The sequence below is a fragment of the Petaurus breviceps genome, unplaced genomic scaffold (assembly GCF_028583685.1).
Source record: "Petaurus breviceps papuanus isolate PSGF00001 unplaced genomic scaffold, PetGlider_PUasm1.0 90740, whole genome shotgun sequence".
Classification (NCBI taxonomy): Eukaryota; Metazoa; Chordata; class Mammalia; order Diprotodontia; family Petauridae; genus Petaurus; species Petaurus breviceps.
In genome coordinates, this window is record NW_027187330.1 from 5,619,382 (window position 1) to 5,635,899 (window position 16,518).

The 16,518-nt window shown below is 45.6% G+C and overlaps 1 protein-coding gene across 3 annotated transcripts in view; it reads left to right on the forward strand.

Moving 5' to 3' along the window:
• Positions 1-16,518, forward strand: part of OGDHL (oxoglutarate dehydrogenase L) — a 63,301-nt gene that overhangs the window by 38,243 nt on the left and 8,540 nt on the right. For all 3 annotated transcript variants that reach the window (XM_069067224.1, XM_069067226.1, XM_069067225.1), the window contains 9 exons: positions 404-583; positions 936-1,064; positions 1,979-2,158; positions 2,940-3,092; positions 3,839-3,941; positions 4,606-4,734; positions 7,998-8,148; positions 13,780-13,907; positions 15,551-15,729. In XM_069067224.1, coding sequence (XP_068923325.1) covers positions 404-583; positions 936-1,064; positions 1,979-2,158; positions 2,940-3,092; positions 3,839-3,941; positions 4,606-4,734; positions 7,998-8,148; positions 13,780-13,907; positions 15,551-15,729 — 1,332 coding nt within the window. The remainder of the gene's footprint in view (positions 1-403; positions 584-935; positions 1,065-1,978; positions 2,159-2,939; positions 3,093-3,838; positions 3,942-4,605; positions 4,735-7,997; positions 8,149-13,779; positions 13,908-15,550; positions 15,730-16,518) is intronic.

The following is a 16,518-nucleotide window of genomic DNA, read 5'->3' on the forward strand; positions in this document are numbered from 1 at the left end:
CTGATTAGAACTGTTCCCTTTGTGGTCCTTGTCACCCGGATCATGCTCTCTGGGTATCATGTACAGACAGACCAAGAGACCATACCTCAGGGAGCTTTCTGTCTAAGAGACATCTCCAACAGGGAAAGACAAGCAGATGAGGTTTCACAAATTTACCCATGATCCTTAATGCAGGGATGGTATCCATTTCTTTGTTATTGTTCTAGTTTTAACCTGTGTGGGGCAGTGAGTGTACCATGTTTCTACTGGGAAAAGCATTGTAGCAAGAAAAGGTGTTCCCAGCAGGGAGAGTAAATTTATGAAGGCTCAAGAGTAAAAATGACCCACCATGTGGCTTTCTCTTTGTGATGGGATACTATGTGCCTACCAGGGTAGGCTCACTGCTATGTCCTTTGGTTTCCAGGGCTCTGGGGATGTTAAGTATCACTTAGGCATGTACCATGAGAGGATCAACCGAGTTACAAACAGGAACATTACGCTGTCATTGGTGGCCAACCCCTCCCATCTGGAGGCCGTGGACCCTGTGGTTCAGGGAAAGACAAAAGCTGAGCAATTCTATCGGGGAGATACAGAAGGCAAGAAGGTAAAGGGTATTTGGAACAGGGCCTGGTAGAGCCATGTTTCCTGAATTATGAAAGGGGAGAGGAAATAGAGGCAGGGGAGGTAAGTAAGAATCAAAAGGAGTTTTGATGGGGAAGATGGAGCTTCAGTCCTCTGGGAACCCTCTTATCCCCACACCCTATTTCTCTCCCCAGCCTGATGAGGATAGATGCTTAATATACATACCAGACTACACGAAATGTGTATAACTCAGACAGCTGTCAAACGGGGTCAGTGTCTGAGGCCTAGAGAGGGGTCAGGGCTTAGAGCCAGACTTCAGGGACAGGAAGGAGATTCAGTCATGTCTGCCTAGCAAAGATTTCTCTTCCATTAAGGTCATGTCCATCTTGGTCCATGGAGATGCAGCCTTTGCGGGGCAGGGTGTTGTATACGAGACTTTCCATCTTAGTGACCTACCATCCTATACCACTAATGGCACTATCCACGTCGTGGTCAACAACCAGGTGAGGTGAGGTGGGGGTTGGGGAAGCAACCCAGATGGTCCCACAACTGACCAGCTTTTCCATCACCATGGCAGAGTGTTTCATTTACCCCAAGACCTGTCCTTGAAAATGCGGGGAGCCAGTTAGGCCCTCTCCACAATTTTGCTAGTGGGAAAATAGATACACAGAACAAGTTAAGGGAGTCTTAAACAATATCACATAGAAAATTAGTGTCAGATAAAGAACCAGTAATCTGAGCTCCAAATTTTTTTTTCTGGTTGTAATTTGGGTGCTAGCATTTCTAACCTCTGTTATTTAAACTTCACAGTTGAAAAAAACAAACAAACCAAAATCCATGGCTGACCCAGCTAGCAACTGAGGTCAGTCTGATCCACTGTATATAGGTGGCCAACCCATTGGAGCTGACTTTTTAGGTGTAGTCTGCCCATAATCTATAGACATCTGTGAGATTTTAGTGGAATGAGTGAGCTAGAAGTTGAGACCTAGGTTTGAGTTCTAGATTTCTCACTAACTAGCTGAGTGACTGCAAGGAAGCCAACTGACCTTCTCTGAAACTCAGAATTCCCAACTATAAAATGAGAGAATTGGACTAGATGACCTCTAGAGCCTGTACCAGCTCAAACATTCTATGGTTCTAGGTACCCCATATCCCACTGGATAGAGTCAGTTAGGATAGCCTGCGTGTTCCAGTGCAGGCCTTCTGTCTAGGTCTAGTTGACTTGCTGGTCAGCTCACTGGGCATAACAGTTGGCTGGCTATGGAATACCCAACAACTCCATTCAATCTACCAGGTCCAGCCAACCTCTAGACTTCCTGTTTAACACTTGGCTTGCGCTGTGTCTTGTGTGGGGGTGCTTCTTCTCTGGAAAAACCTCTTGGAGAGGAGACTTCGTTATTGTCCCCTGTCTCTCCAGATTGGATTCACTACAGATCCCCGAATGGCTCGCTCCTCCCCCTACCCCACCGATGTGGCTCGTGTGGTCAATGCACCCATCTTCCACGTGAACGCAGATGACCCTGAGGCTGTGATGCATGTCTGCAGTGTGGCTGCCGAATGGAGAAACACCTTCAACAAAGATGTTGTCGTGGACCTGGTGAGAACCAGATGAGAGGGAGAGAGACAGAGACAGAGAGTGTGTGTTTGGTGTGGTTGGTGGAGTTAGGGTAGAGGAAGCTCCTTTCTCTGAGACCTCACCTGAGAATGGGACACAGAGAGGAAAGAACATGGGGGCTCTGAAGAGTTGGGAGGGACCTTAGAAGCCAAGGATGAGGAAGATGAGGAAACTAGGGCAGAGGAGGTTATGTGATTTATCCAGGGTCACACAGCTGGTAAGTATCAGAGGTAGAATTTGCACTTGGAGCCCTAGCCTTAGAGAAAGGAAGATCTATCAGCTGTGCCACTGAGTTACCTCTCGTACCAAATGGGGGTATGGGGGAGAAGGGAGGGACCAGAACAGGCCTTGTGTAGTAGATGGTACTGCAAGAACTGAGCCTGGAAGGAAACTAGGTTAATACCGAGAGGCAAGAGCAAATGGAGCTTGTCTGATTCTGCTTGTGCCCTGTGTGAATTGTCAATTGTCTATGTAGAAATAAAATGTAAAAACATATATAATGTAATATATTTATGTTATGTATAATCTCTAAGTATGCTGATATATCATAATTTAGTTAGATAATATACTGTATAATGGTATATATACTCTATGTAACATAGAATGTAAATATATACTATTAATTCTATCCACATGCATCCTGTGTGGGAGGGGGAGATGTCACCCAGGGATCATGTTTGGGGTCAGAGTTTGCCCTTTGAATGGGTCTCTTGAGCTGGCTGGGGAACATGGTGACACTTGCCTTACTGAGCCTCCCCTGCAGGTGTGTTACCGCCGGCGTGGCCACAACGAGGTCGATGAGCCCATGTTCACGCAGCCTCTCATGTACAAGCAGATTCACAAGCAGACACCAGTGTTGAAGAAGTATGCAGACAAGCTGATCTCGGAGGGCACTGTCACCCTGCAGGAGTTTGAGGTGGGCTTGGGAGGGTGGGGAGATTCTGGGGTTAGGATTCCAGGGGGTGAGAGGTGACTGGGAGAGAAAGGCCCCTGGCTCTGGGACTATGAGTAAGTCACTTAAGGTCTGCTCTGGACAACTCTCCAAGACTATGAGTGGCAGAGAAGGCAGTGATCTGTACTGGTAAAGAGAATTTCCTCACTTAGGAGTTCCTTATATGTCCCTATCTCCTTTGTATACATGGTATTCCCCTCAGGACACTTACGTTCTTTAAGGGAAAGGACTCTTTCTTTAGCCAGGTGCCTGGCACATAATAGATACTTGATAAATGTTGTTAAATTAAATTTAATTGTTCCCGGGAGCAAGACTCAGGCCTGGCCTTGAATTTCCAGCTCACCGTGTGACCTTGGACAAGACTCATCAGATGTAGACTCTCCTCCCTGCCTTTCCCGTTTCACAGGGGGTTGGGGGACAACCAATTAGTTAATAGTCTAGAGTGTGCTTTGTACATCCTGAGTCAGGGCTGTGTTGCAGAGTGCCGCTGCTGTTCAGGTGGGCCTGCGCCCTGTGTGGCCCACAGAAGCCTCACTCATATGCCTTGCTTTCTGTCCCGTGCTCCCCTGAGGCTCTCAGCCAGCTCTGGGTGCAGCCAGGAGGATCTGGATGGAGTCCTGGTTGACAGAGGCCCTTGGGATCTGGGGTCTTTGTGGAGAATGGACATGAGCCTTCTTGGTCTTCGCTAAGCACATTCGTCTTTGCTACAGGAAGAAATCGCCAAATATGACAGGATTTGTGAAGAAGCTTATACCAGGTCCAAGGATGAGAAGATTCTGCATATTAAACACTGGCTGGATTCCCCATGGCCCGGTAAGGCTGGTGACGCGTGAGGACAGCTTCGAAGTGTGTACGGTGGAAGTGGTGTCTCTGTGATCTCTGGGGCATACTTAGAGGCAGCTAGGTTTCATGGTGCATAAAATGTTGGAGCCGGAGTCAGGGCCGAGTTCAAATCCAGATGTTTACTAGTTGTGTAACCTTGTGCACGTCAGATCTCCACTAGCCTCAGTTTCCTTACCTATAAAATGGGGGTGATAATAATAGCACTTCCCTCCCAGGACTGCTGGGAGGGTTGGATGAGGTCATGTATAGGATGTGCATCATAAACCTTAAAGGGCTTTATTAGTGTCAACTATTATTATAATTATTATTGTTGCAAAAGCAAAAGTACGTCCAGGGGCCAATTAGATCTATGTGGTTAGGACTGAATGTGTTTGGGAGGGAGTAGGGCAGGAGAAGATGAAACAGGCTCAGATATGGAAAGCATTCAGTGCTGGGCTAAGGAGATGAGCAGAGAAGTTGTAGCTCTAATAACAATATCCTGAGAAGTCCTGGGGATGTACTCAGGGCCTCCCAACCTCAGGGAAGCTGAACTTCCAGGAGTCTCGCTGCCCAGATAGCCTTCTCTCCTCTTGTTTTCTTCCCTTTACTCTCCAGATCACCTCTGATCAGCTGTGGTTGATGTTTTGTCTCTTAGGCTTTTTCACTGTGGATGGAGAGCCCAAGAGCATGACATGCCCTACCACGGGCATCCCTGAGGAGATGCTCTCACACATTGGTAATGTGGCCAGCTCAGTGCCCCTTGAGGATTTCAAGATCCACGGAGGTGAGTTGGGCTCCTGAGGCCATGATGGGCTAGAGTGCGGCTCCCTCAAAGGATGGGAAAGGAGGATGTTAACCTTTCCAGTGCCTGCTGCTAACCAGCGAGAAGGCTCTTAGGGTCACGTAACAGACACATGAGAGATGCTTCCTTAAGCTTGCCACAGAAGCCCCTCCATTCATTCCTCAAGGATGGATCCTAAGTGAGTTCATTCCCTGAAGCATGGAAGGAAAAAGATCAGATAATATATTAATGTTTACATACAAGGCCACACTTAGGAAATGGTACAGATGATGGGAACAAGAGGAATTCAGAGGAGAGAGATATTAGAGGCTTCAGGTCAGATGCAGGACCTGAATTAGGCCCTGGAGTCTGTGTAGACCTTGGAGAGGTAGAGAGATGGGACCAGCTAGGTGGTGAAATGAGTAGCGCACTGGCCCTGGGGTCAGGAGGACCTGAGTTCAAATCTGGCCTCAGTCACTTGACATTTAACTAACTGTGTGACCAAGTCACTTAACCCCAATTGCCTTGCCTTACCCCCTCCAAAAAAAAAAAGAAGCGGAGAGATGAATGACATTCTAGGCCAAGAGAACAGTGCAACCAAAGTCCAAGAAGAAATGGCCACATGAAGCCAGGGTCTGGGGAAGATTTACTTCATGCACTTGGGTAGAACAGACTTCCTTTGGCTCTTCTTGTTTTCTTAGCCTCTGAGAGTCCCTTCCCTCTTCCTGGGCTCAGCTTATAATGGTCTTGACTGGACTGAAGATGTGACATCAATTTGAAAAGCACATTGAGTCCATTCCCTTAGCCTCTTTAGAAATATTCTTCAGGTCCCTTAAGGACTGTAATAACTCCTGGGAATGGGCTTATTAATTGTTGCTGGCATCAGCTTATTGGATGGGATGCCTCCTTGTGTTATTAATGGGAAGGGCCTGGTGTATTTTGTGAGGGTGGCTTTCGATTGGCTGTGACACTCCAATTACATTTTCAAATGAAACTAATCCAAAGAATTAATTTAAGGAGGATTAACAGCTATTCCAGCACCTCCCCAGAAGCCTGGTTTGGGGCTGTGGCGGGAGGGCAGGATGTATGATGTGGCCATGTTGGAATGGGCCATGCTGGTTGGGAATAGAGAAAACCTTTAGTACCATATAAAGCCAATGGAGAATTCTCCTTAGAGTCTAAGGCTAGGAAGTGGGAGAGTCTTGCCTTTGAGAGTTCATATCTCTGTACTGGGTCCCTGCTGCCAAAATCTGGGTGTGCTGGGACCAGAGTTGCCTTTGGTGCATTTGTGGAGTGACAGCTACATAGACCTCCACCTTTAAACAATTTAGTCTCTTAACTCAGTTATTTTTCTTTTTGATTTGTTAACCTTGGACCTATCACTTCTATTTTCTTTTTTTTTTTGCACTTAATAGTATTTTATTTTTTTCCAATTACATGTAAAGATAGTTTTCAACATTCATTTTTGTAAGATTTTGAGTTCCAAGTTTTTCTCCCTCCTCTCTCCCCAAGACAACAAGCAATCTGATATAGGTTATATATGTACAATCATGTCAAACATTTCCATGGTTTATCCAGACAGTCGTGTTATAGCACTTCTATTTTCATTGATTATTTCCTTTTTGAGAGGAAGCATGGCTGATGAATAAATGAATGAATGAATGAATGAATGAATGAAAAACATCCATTAGATGCTTACTGCAGGGCAGCTAGGTGACAGAGTGGATAGGATGCCAGCCTAGAATCAGGAAGTACTGACCTCAGATCTGGCCTCAGACACTTACTAGCTGTGTGACCCTGGGCAAGTCACTTAACCCTGTTTGCCTCAGTTTCCTCATCTGTAAAGTGAGCTGGATGGTAAACCACTCCAGTATCTCTGCCAAGAAGACCCCAAAAGATGCTTACTATGTGCAAAGAACTGGTAGTAAAAATAGGATAGCAAGACAGTACCTGTTCTCAAGGAGCTCACATTCTCATAAAGAGAGACAAGATATCTAAGAGATGTCAGCAGCAAAGCAGATGGGAACGTGCCTTTTAAAAATGTTATTTCCACCAATAAAACCACTTCTATTTCTTTTTTTTTTTTGGCCTTTGGGAGGGCAATTGGGGTTAAGTAACTTGCCCAAGGTTACACGGCTAGTTTTTTTTGTGTGTGGGTGTTAAGTATCTGAGGCTGGAACTGAACTTGGGTCCTCCTGACTCCGGGGCCGGCGCTTTACTCACTGCACCACTAGCTACCCCCCACCTCCATTTCTAATGCTGAACCATTTTACAGTGCCATGGATCTGGGAAAGGAGAACACTCTTTTCTAGGTCTTTGGCAGCTGTGGCCACTGAGGAGGCAGCTTTAGGTCTACTTTCCACAAGTGTTTATTCCCTGGTCAGTGACTAGAGAGGTTGAATGAGAAGTAGGGGGGCTGATCTGAGTGGCACTGTTATTTCTGGGGCTCTTGGGTTCAGGGTCCTGGTCTGTCTCCTTCTGTGTCCAAGAGGACTTTGTATCTTGGTTTTGGGGTTGGAGAGACCCCTGATTCTTGCCTAAACTTGGTGACCTTGGAAAAGTCACTTAACCTTTTAGTGCCTCCGGGCAACTTGGTTAGATTGTAAATTGCAGAATAGTTGCTGATCTGCCTTGGTGGAGAGAATTTCCTCACCTGGACCTCCCTGGGATCAATAGAATCGTAGGTTCAGTCCTATTCCATCCCATTTCCTTTGTACTGCTTTATTTTCACTGTCATTTGGGATCTGTTGGGGTTTCCTCCCCTCTTTAGTATGTAGGTATGTTCATATACATATGTACATTGTATAGAATATGGAGGAGACAAGACAAGAGGTGGACAGAGACAGGCTATAAAGTACAGAGAAAGAGATCAGAGAGAGTGAGTGTATACAAACCCAGTGATGTTCATAGGCTTATAGATCTACAGCTGGAAAGGACCTCAGAGGCCATGGAGTCCAGCCCCTTCATTTTACAGAGAAAACTGAAGCTCAGGAAGCTTGTGACTTGGTATAAAGTCACCCAGGTAAGTGTTAGAGGTGGGATTTGAACTCAGATCCTCTGGCTCCGCAGTCTGAGAAATGGGCAGAGTAGAGCCCCTTTCCCCTCCCCAAACATAAGGCTACTGCTTAGCCTGCAGAGCCCGTCTGTGCTGGTGACCTCCAAACAGTCCTGTTTAAATGGAGATGGGAGATGTCCCCAGCCGTGCTCCAGCTGGCCTCTTAGCTGAGTCTGAATCCTCTCAGGCTGACCTTCTTCCCCTACTCCAGGGCTCTCTCGTATCCTGAAAAGTCGAGTGAAGCTGGTCAAGAGTCGGATGGTGGACTGGGCCCTGGCCGAGTACATGACCTTCGGCTCCCTCTTGAAAGAGGGGATCCATGTGCGGCTGAGTGGGCAGGATGTGGAGAGGGGCACGTTCAGGTGAGGAGTTCTTGGGGGAGGGGGCTGAAGAGAGCATCTCCCCTCTTTCTAGGATAAAGCGAAAGCTGGAAATAGTGAAGCAGTTGACAAAGAGTTCATATTAACCTAATCTAAACTAATATAGTATCACTTAATCTATCCAAAACATAGCTAAGAATCAGAAAGTAATCAGACATGACCTTGAGTAGCCAAAATGAATGTCACTTTACTTCTAGAGGTCCATGTACTTTATAATTAGAAGAGTCCCTTGAGTCTACATTCAAGGCCTATTAACTCTTACTTTACTAATACTTCTAATAAACTTGATCATCTAGCTTTCTAGTCTGTAGCAAATGAGGAGCAGCCAATTAGAAGGGTCAAAGGAGATGGCATACAGCTAGGTACACTGATGGAGGTGATGAGTGACCCATCAGAAACTAAAAAGCTGATATAAAAGACCTTCAAAAGCATGGCAGTCTAGTATAGGGTTAGACAACCACATATATCTCAGCAGCCCTCAAGGACATTCTTGAATTTTAGCTCAATTATAATCTTGAGTCATCAAGAGAAGGTTAATTTATGTGTCCAGCACACTCTTTAAGAAGTCAGGGAAGATTTAATGTATTTTATAAAAATTCTGTTCAGGGTTAAAAAAATATTTTTGGTATTTGAAGGTATAGCTGACTTATGTTCTAATGATTCTGGACAGCTAAGGTTTTACTGTAATCATAAATCCTTATATTTGTAAAGTGCTTTAGATCTATTAAAAACACTTTCCCACATTAATCCTCATGATAACCCTGTGATCATTGTTCCCACTTTGCAAATGTAGAAACTGAGGTCTACAGGGGTAATAACAGTGACTTTCCCAGGGTAGTAGTAATACCTGTCTGTAGCAGATCTGATTGCTAGCCTAGGTCTCTTGACCCCCGCATCACTGGAGTAAGCAGTATCTACCCTTGGAGTATGCCCTGCCACTCTCTCTCACCTTTTGTCCCAACTCTCAGGTCTTCTCTTGCTGACATGGGGTCTTAAGTAAGGCGCTCACGTGGCCCCTTAACCTCCCGTGAGGAGGCTCGTTACCTGGCTGAGATGTTAACGAGGGCAACTTCTCTCTTCTGCTCAGGGGGCGTGCAGTCTTTTTGCTGCCTCCGTTGAGCTGCCAAAACGTCCAAGGGGCCCAATAATCCTCCCTGCTCAAGCAAATGACTGAAGAGCTGACCATATTGGAAGGATTCACTCAGTTAGCCTCGATCGTTACTCGGGAAGCTAATGGGTTCCAGTAATTGCTTCAGGCATCTCTGCTTGGATAATGGGCTCCTGTAATGCTGATAGATGGAGCTAAACAGCGGGGTTGGGGCATTAGAGGGTGACGGATGGGGAGTGGACCAGTCAAGGATTAAAACATAGTTGGTCCTGAGAGAAGGCTCTTTGGGTAGAAGATGGTACCAAGGAAACAAATTTCCAGCCATGGGCAGACTAGATGTCATTTGGGCTTTAATGTCACTGTTCCAAGCCCTGATTTGCCTGCTCTTGTAAACAATGGTGGAGCATGAGGGAGATGTGATGGTGACCTTGAACTCACTGATAGGATCACAGGACCATGGAAGGGGGTGGGGGTGAGTGAGAGGAAATCAGAGGAGGGAAGAAGTTGTCTACATGCCTGTACAATGGGAGTAAAGACTTTTCAGGGCCAGAGCTCCATGTGGGTCTGTGCTGTTGGGCAGTACCATTCATTTACATGGCATCCTAGAGACTCTATGGGCTACATTGAGTACGTTTCCTTTTTATCCACACTCACCTCCTCCAGGATCTTCCTCCCTTAATTACTCTTCTCCCTTGAATCTTTGATTTCCTCCTTTCCCCAAGTGTAACAGACACAATCCAGTTTCTGTAATCCTTAAAACAAAAAAATTTACAATTTCTCTCAACTCCAGTTACCCCTTCAAGTTAGCTCCATCTCTCTCTCTCTCTCTCTCTCTCTCATCATCTTTTCTGCCAAATGACTATTCCACACCTGATTTCCTCTACTTTTCCCCATCCACTCATTCTTTTAAAAAAGGTAACATTTATGTGGTTCTTTACGGGTTGCCAAGTGCTTTACATATATTAACTCATTTTAACCTGTGAGGTGAGTGCTGTTATTATTCCCATTTTACAGATGACTGAGGCATAAGGTGGTTAAATGACTTGTCCAGGGTCACACAGCTAATAGGTTTCTGAGGCTGAATTTGAACTCACTCTTCCTGACTCCAGCTCCTGTACTCTATCCAGCACGCCACCTAGGTGCCTCAGCTTATTGGATGGAAGGCCTCCTTATAATATTAAAATAAATAGCTAAATTAATACCAAGCAGATAAGTAAATAATAATTAAAATGAACTGTTTTTCCTTAACCCCATGCAAGATGGCTAACATCTCTACTTTACTGAATAGATTCCCTTGATAATCACCACTGGGCTCCTGATGGCCCAATGCTGCATTTGTCTCATGCCCCTCAGTTCTGCTGCTGCCTGATCACTTAGTAGCATTTGATACCATGGAACACTTCTCCCTTCTGCATGATCTTTCCTCTTCAAGCTTATCCCTCCCTCCTTCTGATTTTTCTTCCTGTTATTCACAAGACAATATGTCTTACTGGATAATGAGCCAGGAAGGCTTGGGTGCAGGTCCCACAGCTAACACAACTATATGACCCTGGACAAGTCACTTAACTTCTCAGTGCCCCAGACAACTTTCTATGATAAGTTGCTGAGAAGGTGCCTATCTGTACTAGTAGAGGAACTCTCCTAACCTGAGAGTTCTCTATAACTAAAAAAACCCGAAACCAAAACCAAACAAAGATCTGGTCCTATCCCAGTTCTTCCATTTCCCTGAGGCTCAAAGCCTCCATATCTGTCTTACTTTCCCTGCTCTGTCTCACCTCTCCTATGTAAATAGTTGCCGGATTCTGTTAATTCCAGCCTTGGCTCCATCCCTCCCTTTCCATCCCCATGAGCCACCGTGGTAGTTCAGGCCTGCATGGCCTCCCCCAGGGACTGCAGTTCCCTTCATTTCTTTACTCTCAGTATGCCATTCCCAGCTCCATCCTGTTCTGTCATCTCCCTCAGCCACAGATGTGATCACACCAGGCCTCTTCATGGACCTGTCTGACAGGACGTGCCGTGGTGTCTGGAATAAGGACTAGCCTCCTTAGACTGGCATCCAGGGCCCTCTGCTGTGTCTGCTTTTTCTGTTCTTAGCTTACTTTATCGTTTTTATGGGAGTCACTTCCAGGTGGGTCTCCCCCATCCCGTATAGATGCATCTGGCTTTTAAAAACAAAATGCAAGACACGGCAGTTATTCCTAGCTTGCTGGTGTTGGCCAATTGTCCCGAGCTGTCGGGGTAACTGAATGATGATAAAAGCCTCACACATGGATCTGACCCTTCACCTTACCACCTGCTTCCAGGAGAGCCAGGCACTTACAACATGACCACCCCATTCCCCAGAAGAGGAATCTGAAGCTCAGAGATATGACGTGATGTTGTCAGGCAGTGAACAAGGCCTGGAGCTGGGCTCTGATTCCAGGCGGTGTTCTCCTCTATTTCTCTCAAACCCCTGTGGTCTCATTGAGCATGTCTCTCCCTCCTAGCTCTTAGCCCCCTGCTTGGCTTGTGGCACTTAATAAATGTATGTGTCTGCTTGCTTTCCAAGCTAGTGGGGTCCTCCGGCCCATGGATGTTGACCCCAAGTGCTTAATTTTATTGTTCACTCGTCTTCAATTGTGTCCAACTCTTCATGACCTCTTTTGGGGGTTTTCTTAGCAAAGACACTGGAATGGTTTCCCATTTCCTTCTCCAGCTCATTTTATAGATGAGGAAACTGAGGCAGACACGGTTATGTGACTTGCCCAGGGCCACACAGCTAGTAAGTGTCTGAGGCCAGATTTTAACTCAGGCCCAGTGCCATATCCATTGTGCCACCTAGCTGCCTGGTGCTTAATACACAACTTAATTCAGTTCTTCAGGAAAAAAGTACAGCATGACATAGTAGAAAGAGGGCTGGAGCAGGACTTGTAGAACCTGGGTTCGAATCTCAGCTCTGCTATTTATTGCCTTGTGACCTTGGGCAGGTGACTAGAAGGCAGTTCAGTGGCGCAGTGAATGGAGCACTGGGCTGGAGTCAGGAAGAACTGAGTTCAAATCCAGCCCCAGACATTTCTGGGAGTCTGTGTGAGTCTGGGAAAGTCACTTAACCTCCCTGCCTCAGTTTCCTCAACTGTAAAATGAACATTATAATCATAACACCTGCCTCCCAGGGTGCTTATGAGGACCAAATGAGATAACATTTATAAAGCCCTTTGTAGAGTCCCTGGCACATAGTAGGTGATTAATAAATGCAGATTTCCTTCTTTTCTTTCCTACTTAGCCTTGGTGGGCCTGGTCCCTCATCTGTGAAATGATAGGGTTGATGTAGATGACCCCCAAATTCATAATCCTACGATCTGCAGATTTGATAAGCATTCCTTCTTTGTCTTTATATAAGGCAGGGAGAAAAATGTTGAGGACAACAGGGTCTTGAGTCCAAAGCCCTGAGCTACTCTTTGGGCAAGCTGGCACGTCTGTTCTCTTGGCAAGTCTGACTCATGCAGTTGAGGGCTCGTTGTTTCTCCTTCTACAAAAATCCATTTCTGAGCCTCTTTAATGCTACTGTCTCCCCTCTGTTGATTTTTCTCCACTTGGATCATATATGTGTGTGTATGTATGTATATTATATATACAATGATACATATATGTGTATGTATACATAGTTTGTATGGAATTGTCTTCACGCTGTCTTCCCCATTAGTCTTTGAGCTCCTGGATATCAGGGACTGTCTTTTGCCATTCTCTGTATTCCCAGTGCCTAGCATAGCACCTGACACAGAGTAGGCAATTACTAAATGCTTATTGATTGAATGAGAGTCCTGTGCACTGGTGGGGGAAATGGGGCATAGAAAGGACTAGGGGCTGGGACAGGAGGAGATACAAGATGTGAGTGTGGCACAGTGGAAAAGGGGGCTGTATCAGGAATCAGCAGATTTGGGTTCAGATTTCTGCCTCTCCTTCCCTGCGTGACCTCAGGTAGCTTACTTCATTTCTCTGGGGCCTTATGCATCATTCTTCTATCTCTGAATCTATGATCCTTTGTATAAGATGTGACATCTACCTTAAAGAAGCTTATAGTCTATTGGAGGAAGTATGGTATTGGGTGAAGGGTGCTATGATAGCCCATGATAGTAGGAAGGTCAGGGAATGCTTCTTGGAGAAGGTAAGAGTCTAACTGGGTCTTGAAGGTAAATGCGTTTGACCTCTGTGGTCTAATAACCATGGCAGATCTGATTCTAACTCCTTCGTACAAGGAACCTCCCCAGTAGTAAGGGGGGGAAATGGTGACCTAGCAGCTAGCTTTTCTGAGGCCAGCATTCCATCCATTCCATCCAGGGGATCCATCCCATGTTGTGGGAAACATTGAGAAGGAGGGGGAAAAATCTCTGGAGACAGTGTTTGTTCAATGAGCATCTTTTGACAACTTGCCACATCTCCAGCCCTGAAAATGAGTTGGATGAGAAGACAGAAAAAAATAATAAATTTGGTCCCCAACATATAATTCTGTCTCTGTTTGCTTGTAGTCACCGGCACCATGTGCTACATGACCAGGAAGTTGACCGGAGGACGTGTGTCCCTATGAATCACCTCTGGCCCGACCAGGCCCCCTACACCGTATGCAACAGCTCCCTCTCAGAATATGGAGTCCTGGGTGGGTCCGGGCTCTTGCTTTGGAAGAACTGTGGGGACAGGGTATTGGGAGGGAAAAAACTAGAGATAGCAGACCAATTAGGAGACACTGTAACAGTCACCATGGGGTCATTGTAGAGAAGAAAAGGTGGGGATGGAACCACGAAAGTTTTCGAGAGCTATTGACAGAATTTGGCAATTGTTTGGATGAAAGCGGTGGGCAGGAGTGGGAAAATTCAAAGACTGGGATTTTCAGCCAACTTAAATAGAAGATTGGTGTTATTCTTTTTTTTTTTTTTTGCCTTTTGTAGGGCTGTTGGGTTTAAGTAACTCGCCCAAGGTTACATGGCTAGTTTTTTTTGTGCGGGTGTTAAGTGTCTGAGGCAGGAACCGAACTCTGGTCCTCCTGACTCTGGGGCTGGCACTTTACTCACTGCACCACTTAGCCACCCCCAGAATGGTGTTATTCTTAATAGAATTAAGGAAGTTCAAAGGCAGAACTGGTTTAGGGAGAGAAAGGTAATAATCCTGGAGAGGATAATCTCTGGCCAGACTTGTCTTCATGAGATATTCTAGTTTATCCCCTCGTCCCTAGGCCACTGTAGTGGAATGAGTCCTGTTTCTAGCATTGAGGGCTCTCAGTACAGTCCCTATCTTGTGACCTTGGTGACTTCTCTGGGCATCAGATTCCCTCATCTGTAAAATGAAGGGGGATAGACCAGAGGACCTCTAAGGCCCTTCTGCTCTCCATCACTGATCTGATGATCCAGCCCCAAGCTACCCATAGACAAAGTCGAGAGTTGACACTTAAAAAAAATTATTCTGGTATTGTCTCTTCCTTCCCAGACTCCTCCATGGCTGTAGGTTCCCTAACCATGCCCACATGTGTACATATATGAATGCATTCATGTGTCCTTGAGCACATAGATACACATCTGGAAATAAATAGCTACGTGGGGAGTGGATTTGCTGCTAACAGTGACCCTGATAGGCTTGCCCAGCTGCAGGGGCCAGACCCACAGCCTCCTGGATTTGCTTTCCTGCCTCTTTCCCCTAAATGAAGGATGGCCAAGCCTTCGCTTTCCATACATAAAGGTGTGTCCAGCTATTTGGCACCCTTGTCCCTGCTTTTGACTGATCTTTGGGGATGGATATCCTGGCTTTTTTAATCTCAAGTCAAGCTGGCAAGGGTCCTGACCAAGCTGGGTCCCAAGGGAAGAGAAGAGATTGAGGGGGAGATCAGAGCTGCAGCTGTGCTGTGCTAAGCCATGATGGGAGAGCTGATACCTGTTTCAGAAAGGGAATGAAGTTTGCACAAGGATCTGCTGCTTTTTTGCCTGCAGACACAGGCTTGGGGCTGGGCCTGAGGCAGCTCCTAGTGTGTAACCAATCTACCTGGGCAACATCAGGCCCCAAACCATGTGCTTCAGGTGTAACTGACACTCAACAGTAGCTTATCCATTTGCACAAATGGATGCCTCTTTGAAATGAGCAGTGAGTTAGAGCCTTGAGATCAGGGTCACTGACAGTCACTGGGGTTGGGAATCTCTTCGTGTGCTATCTGGGCAGAAGGGGTAGAGTAGGACCTGGTAGGGAATTTAGATTAGGGAAGAGGATGGTGGGACCTTCCTCCAGTGACTCTCTCTTCATGTCACTGATATTTAGGGTTTGAGCTTGGCTTTGCCATGGCCAGTCCCAATGCCCTTGTGTGTTGGGAAGCCCAGTTTGGTGACTTCTATAACACCGCTCAGTGCATCATCGACCAGTTCATCAGTTGTGGCCAGGCCAAGTGGGTACGGCACAACGGCATCGTCTTGCTTCTCCCCCATGGCATGGAGGGCATGGTAAGGCAGCTGGGTCCAGATGGGATTGGGAGGAGTGGAGAGGGGAGGGGAAGGGACCATGGCAGGGGCTTTTTAGAGACCACAATGGGCATACGTTCACTCGTGGTTTCTTTTCCTCATAGACCAGTTCACAAACCCCATAATAACTGCATTAAAGACAGTGTCTGGTAGAGACTAGAGAGCCAGCTTTAAAACCAGGAAGTCCCAGCTTCCAGGCCAGCCTCTGACATAAATAGGTGGTGTGATCCTGGGCAATTCACTTAATCTTTCAGCGATATAGTTAACACTAAGAATACAAGTTCCAGAGAAAGTGATTTGGTAAGGGAATTTCCTCCCCTAAGAGTTTGTTCTATCGTTGAAATCACAGCCCCTATCCCATTCTGCATGAAAGGTGGTTTTTTTCCCCCATCAATTTGGTAAACATAGAAGTTACACCCTCGATAATGAGATCTTTCCCTGAAGAAAAATATAACTATATTTATATATTATATACATATATTTATATATAAGCTATGTATAATTGCAGATATATGTAACTATTGGTATATAACATGTATATGTGACTATATTATATGTAGCATATATCATTAATAATATAGTATTATACTACATATAGTATAGTGTAATACTATAGTATACTATATAGTATACCATAGTAAATATAAGTATACTAATATACTATAGTATATTATATACTATAGTATATGTAGTATATGTAATAGTATGCTGTATACTATAGTATATACTATATATAGTAGTATGCTATACACTATAGTATATATAGTAATA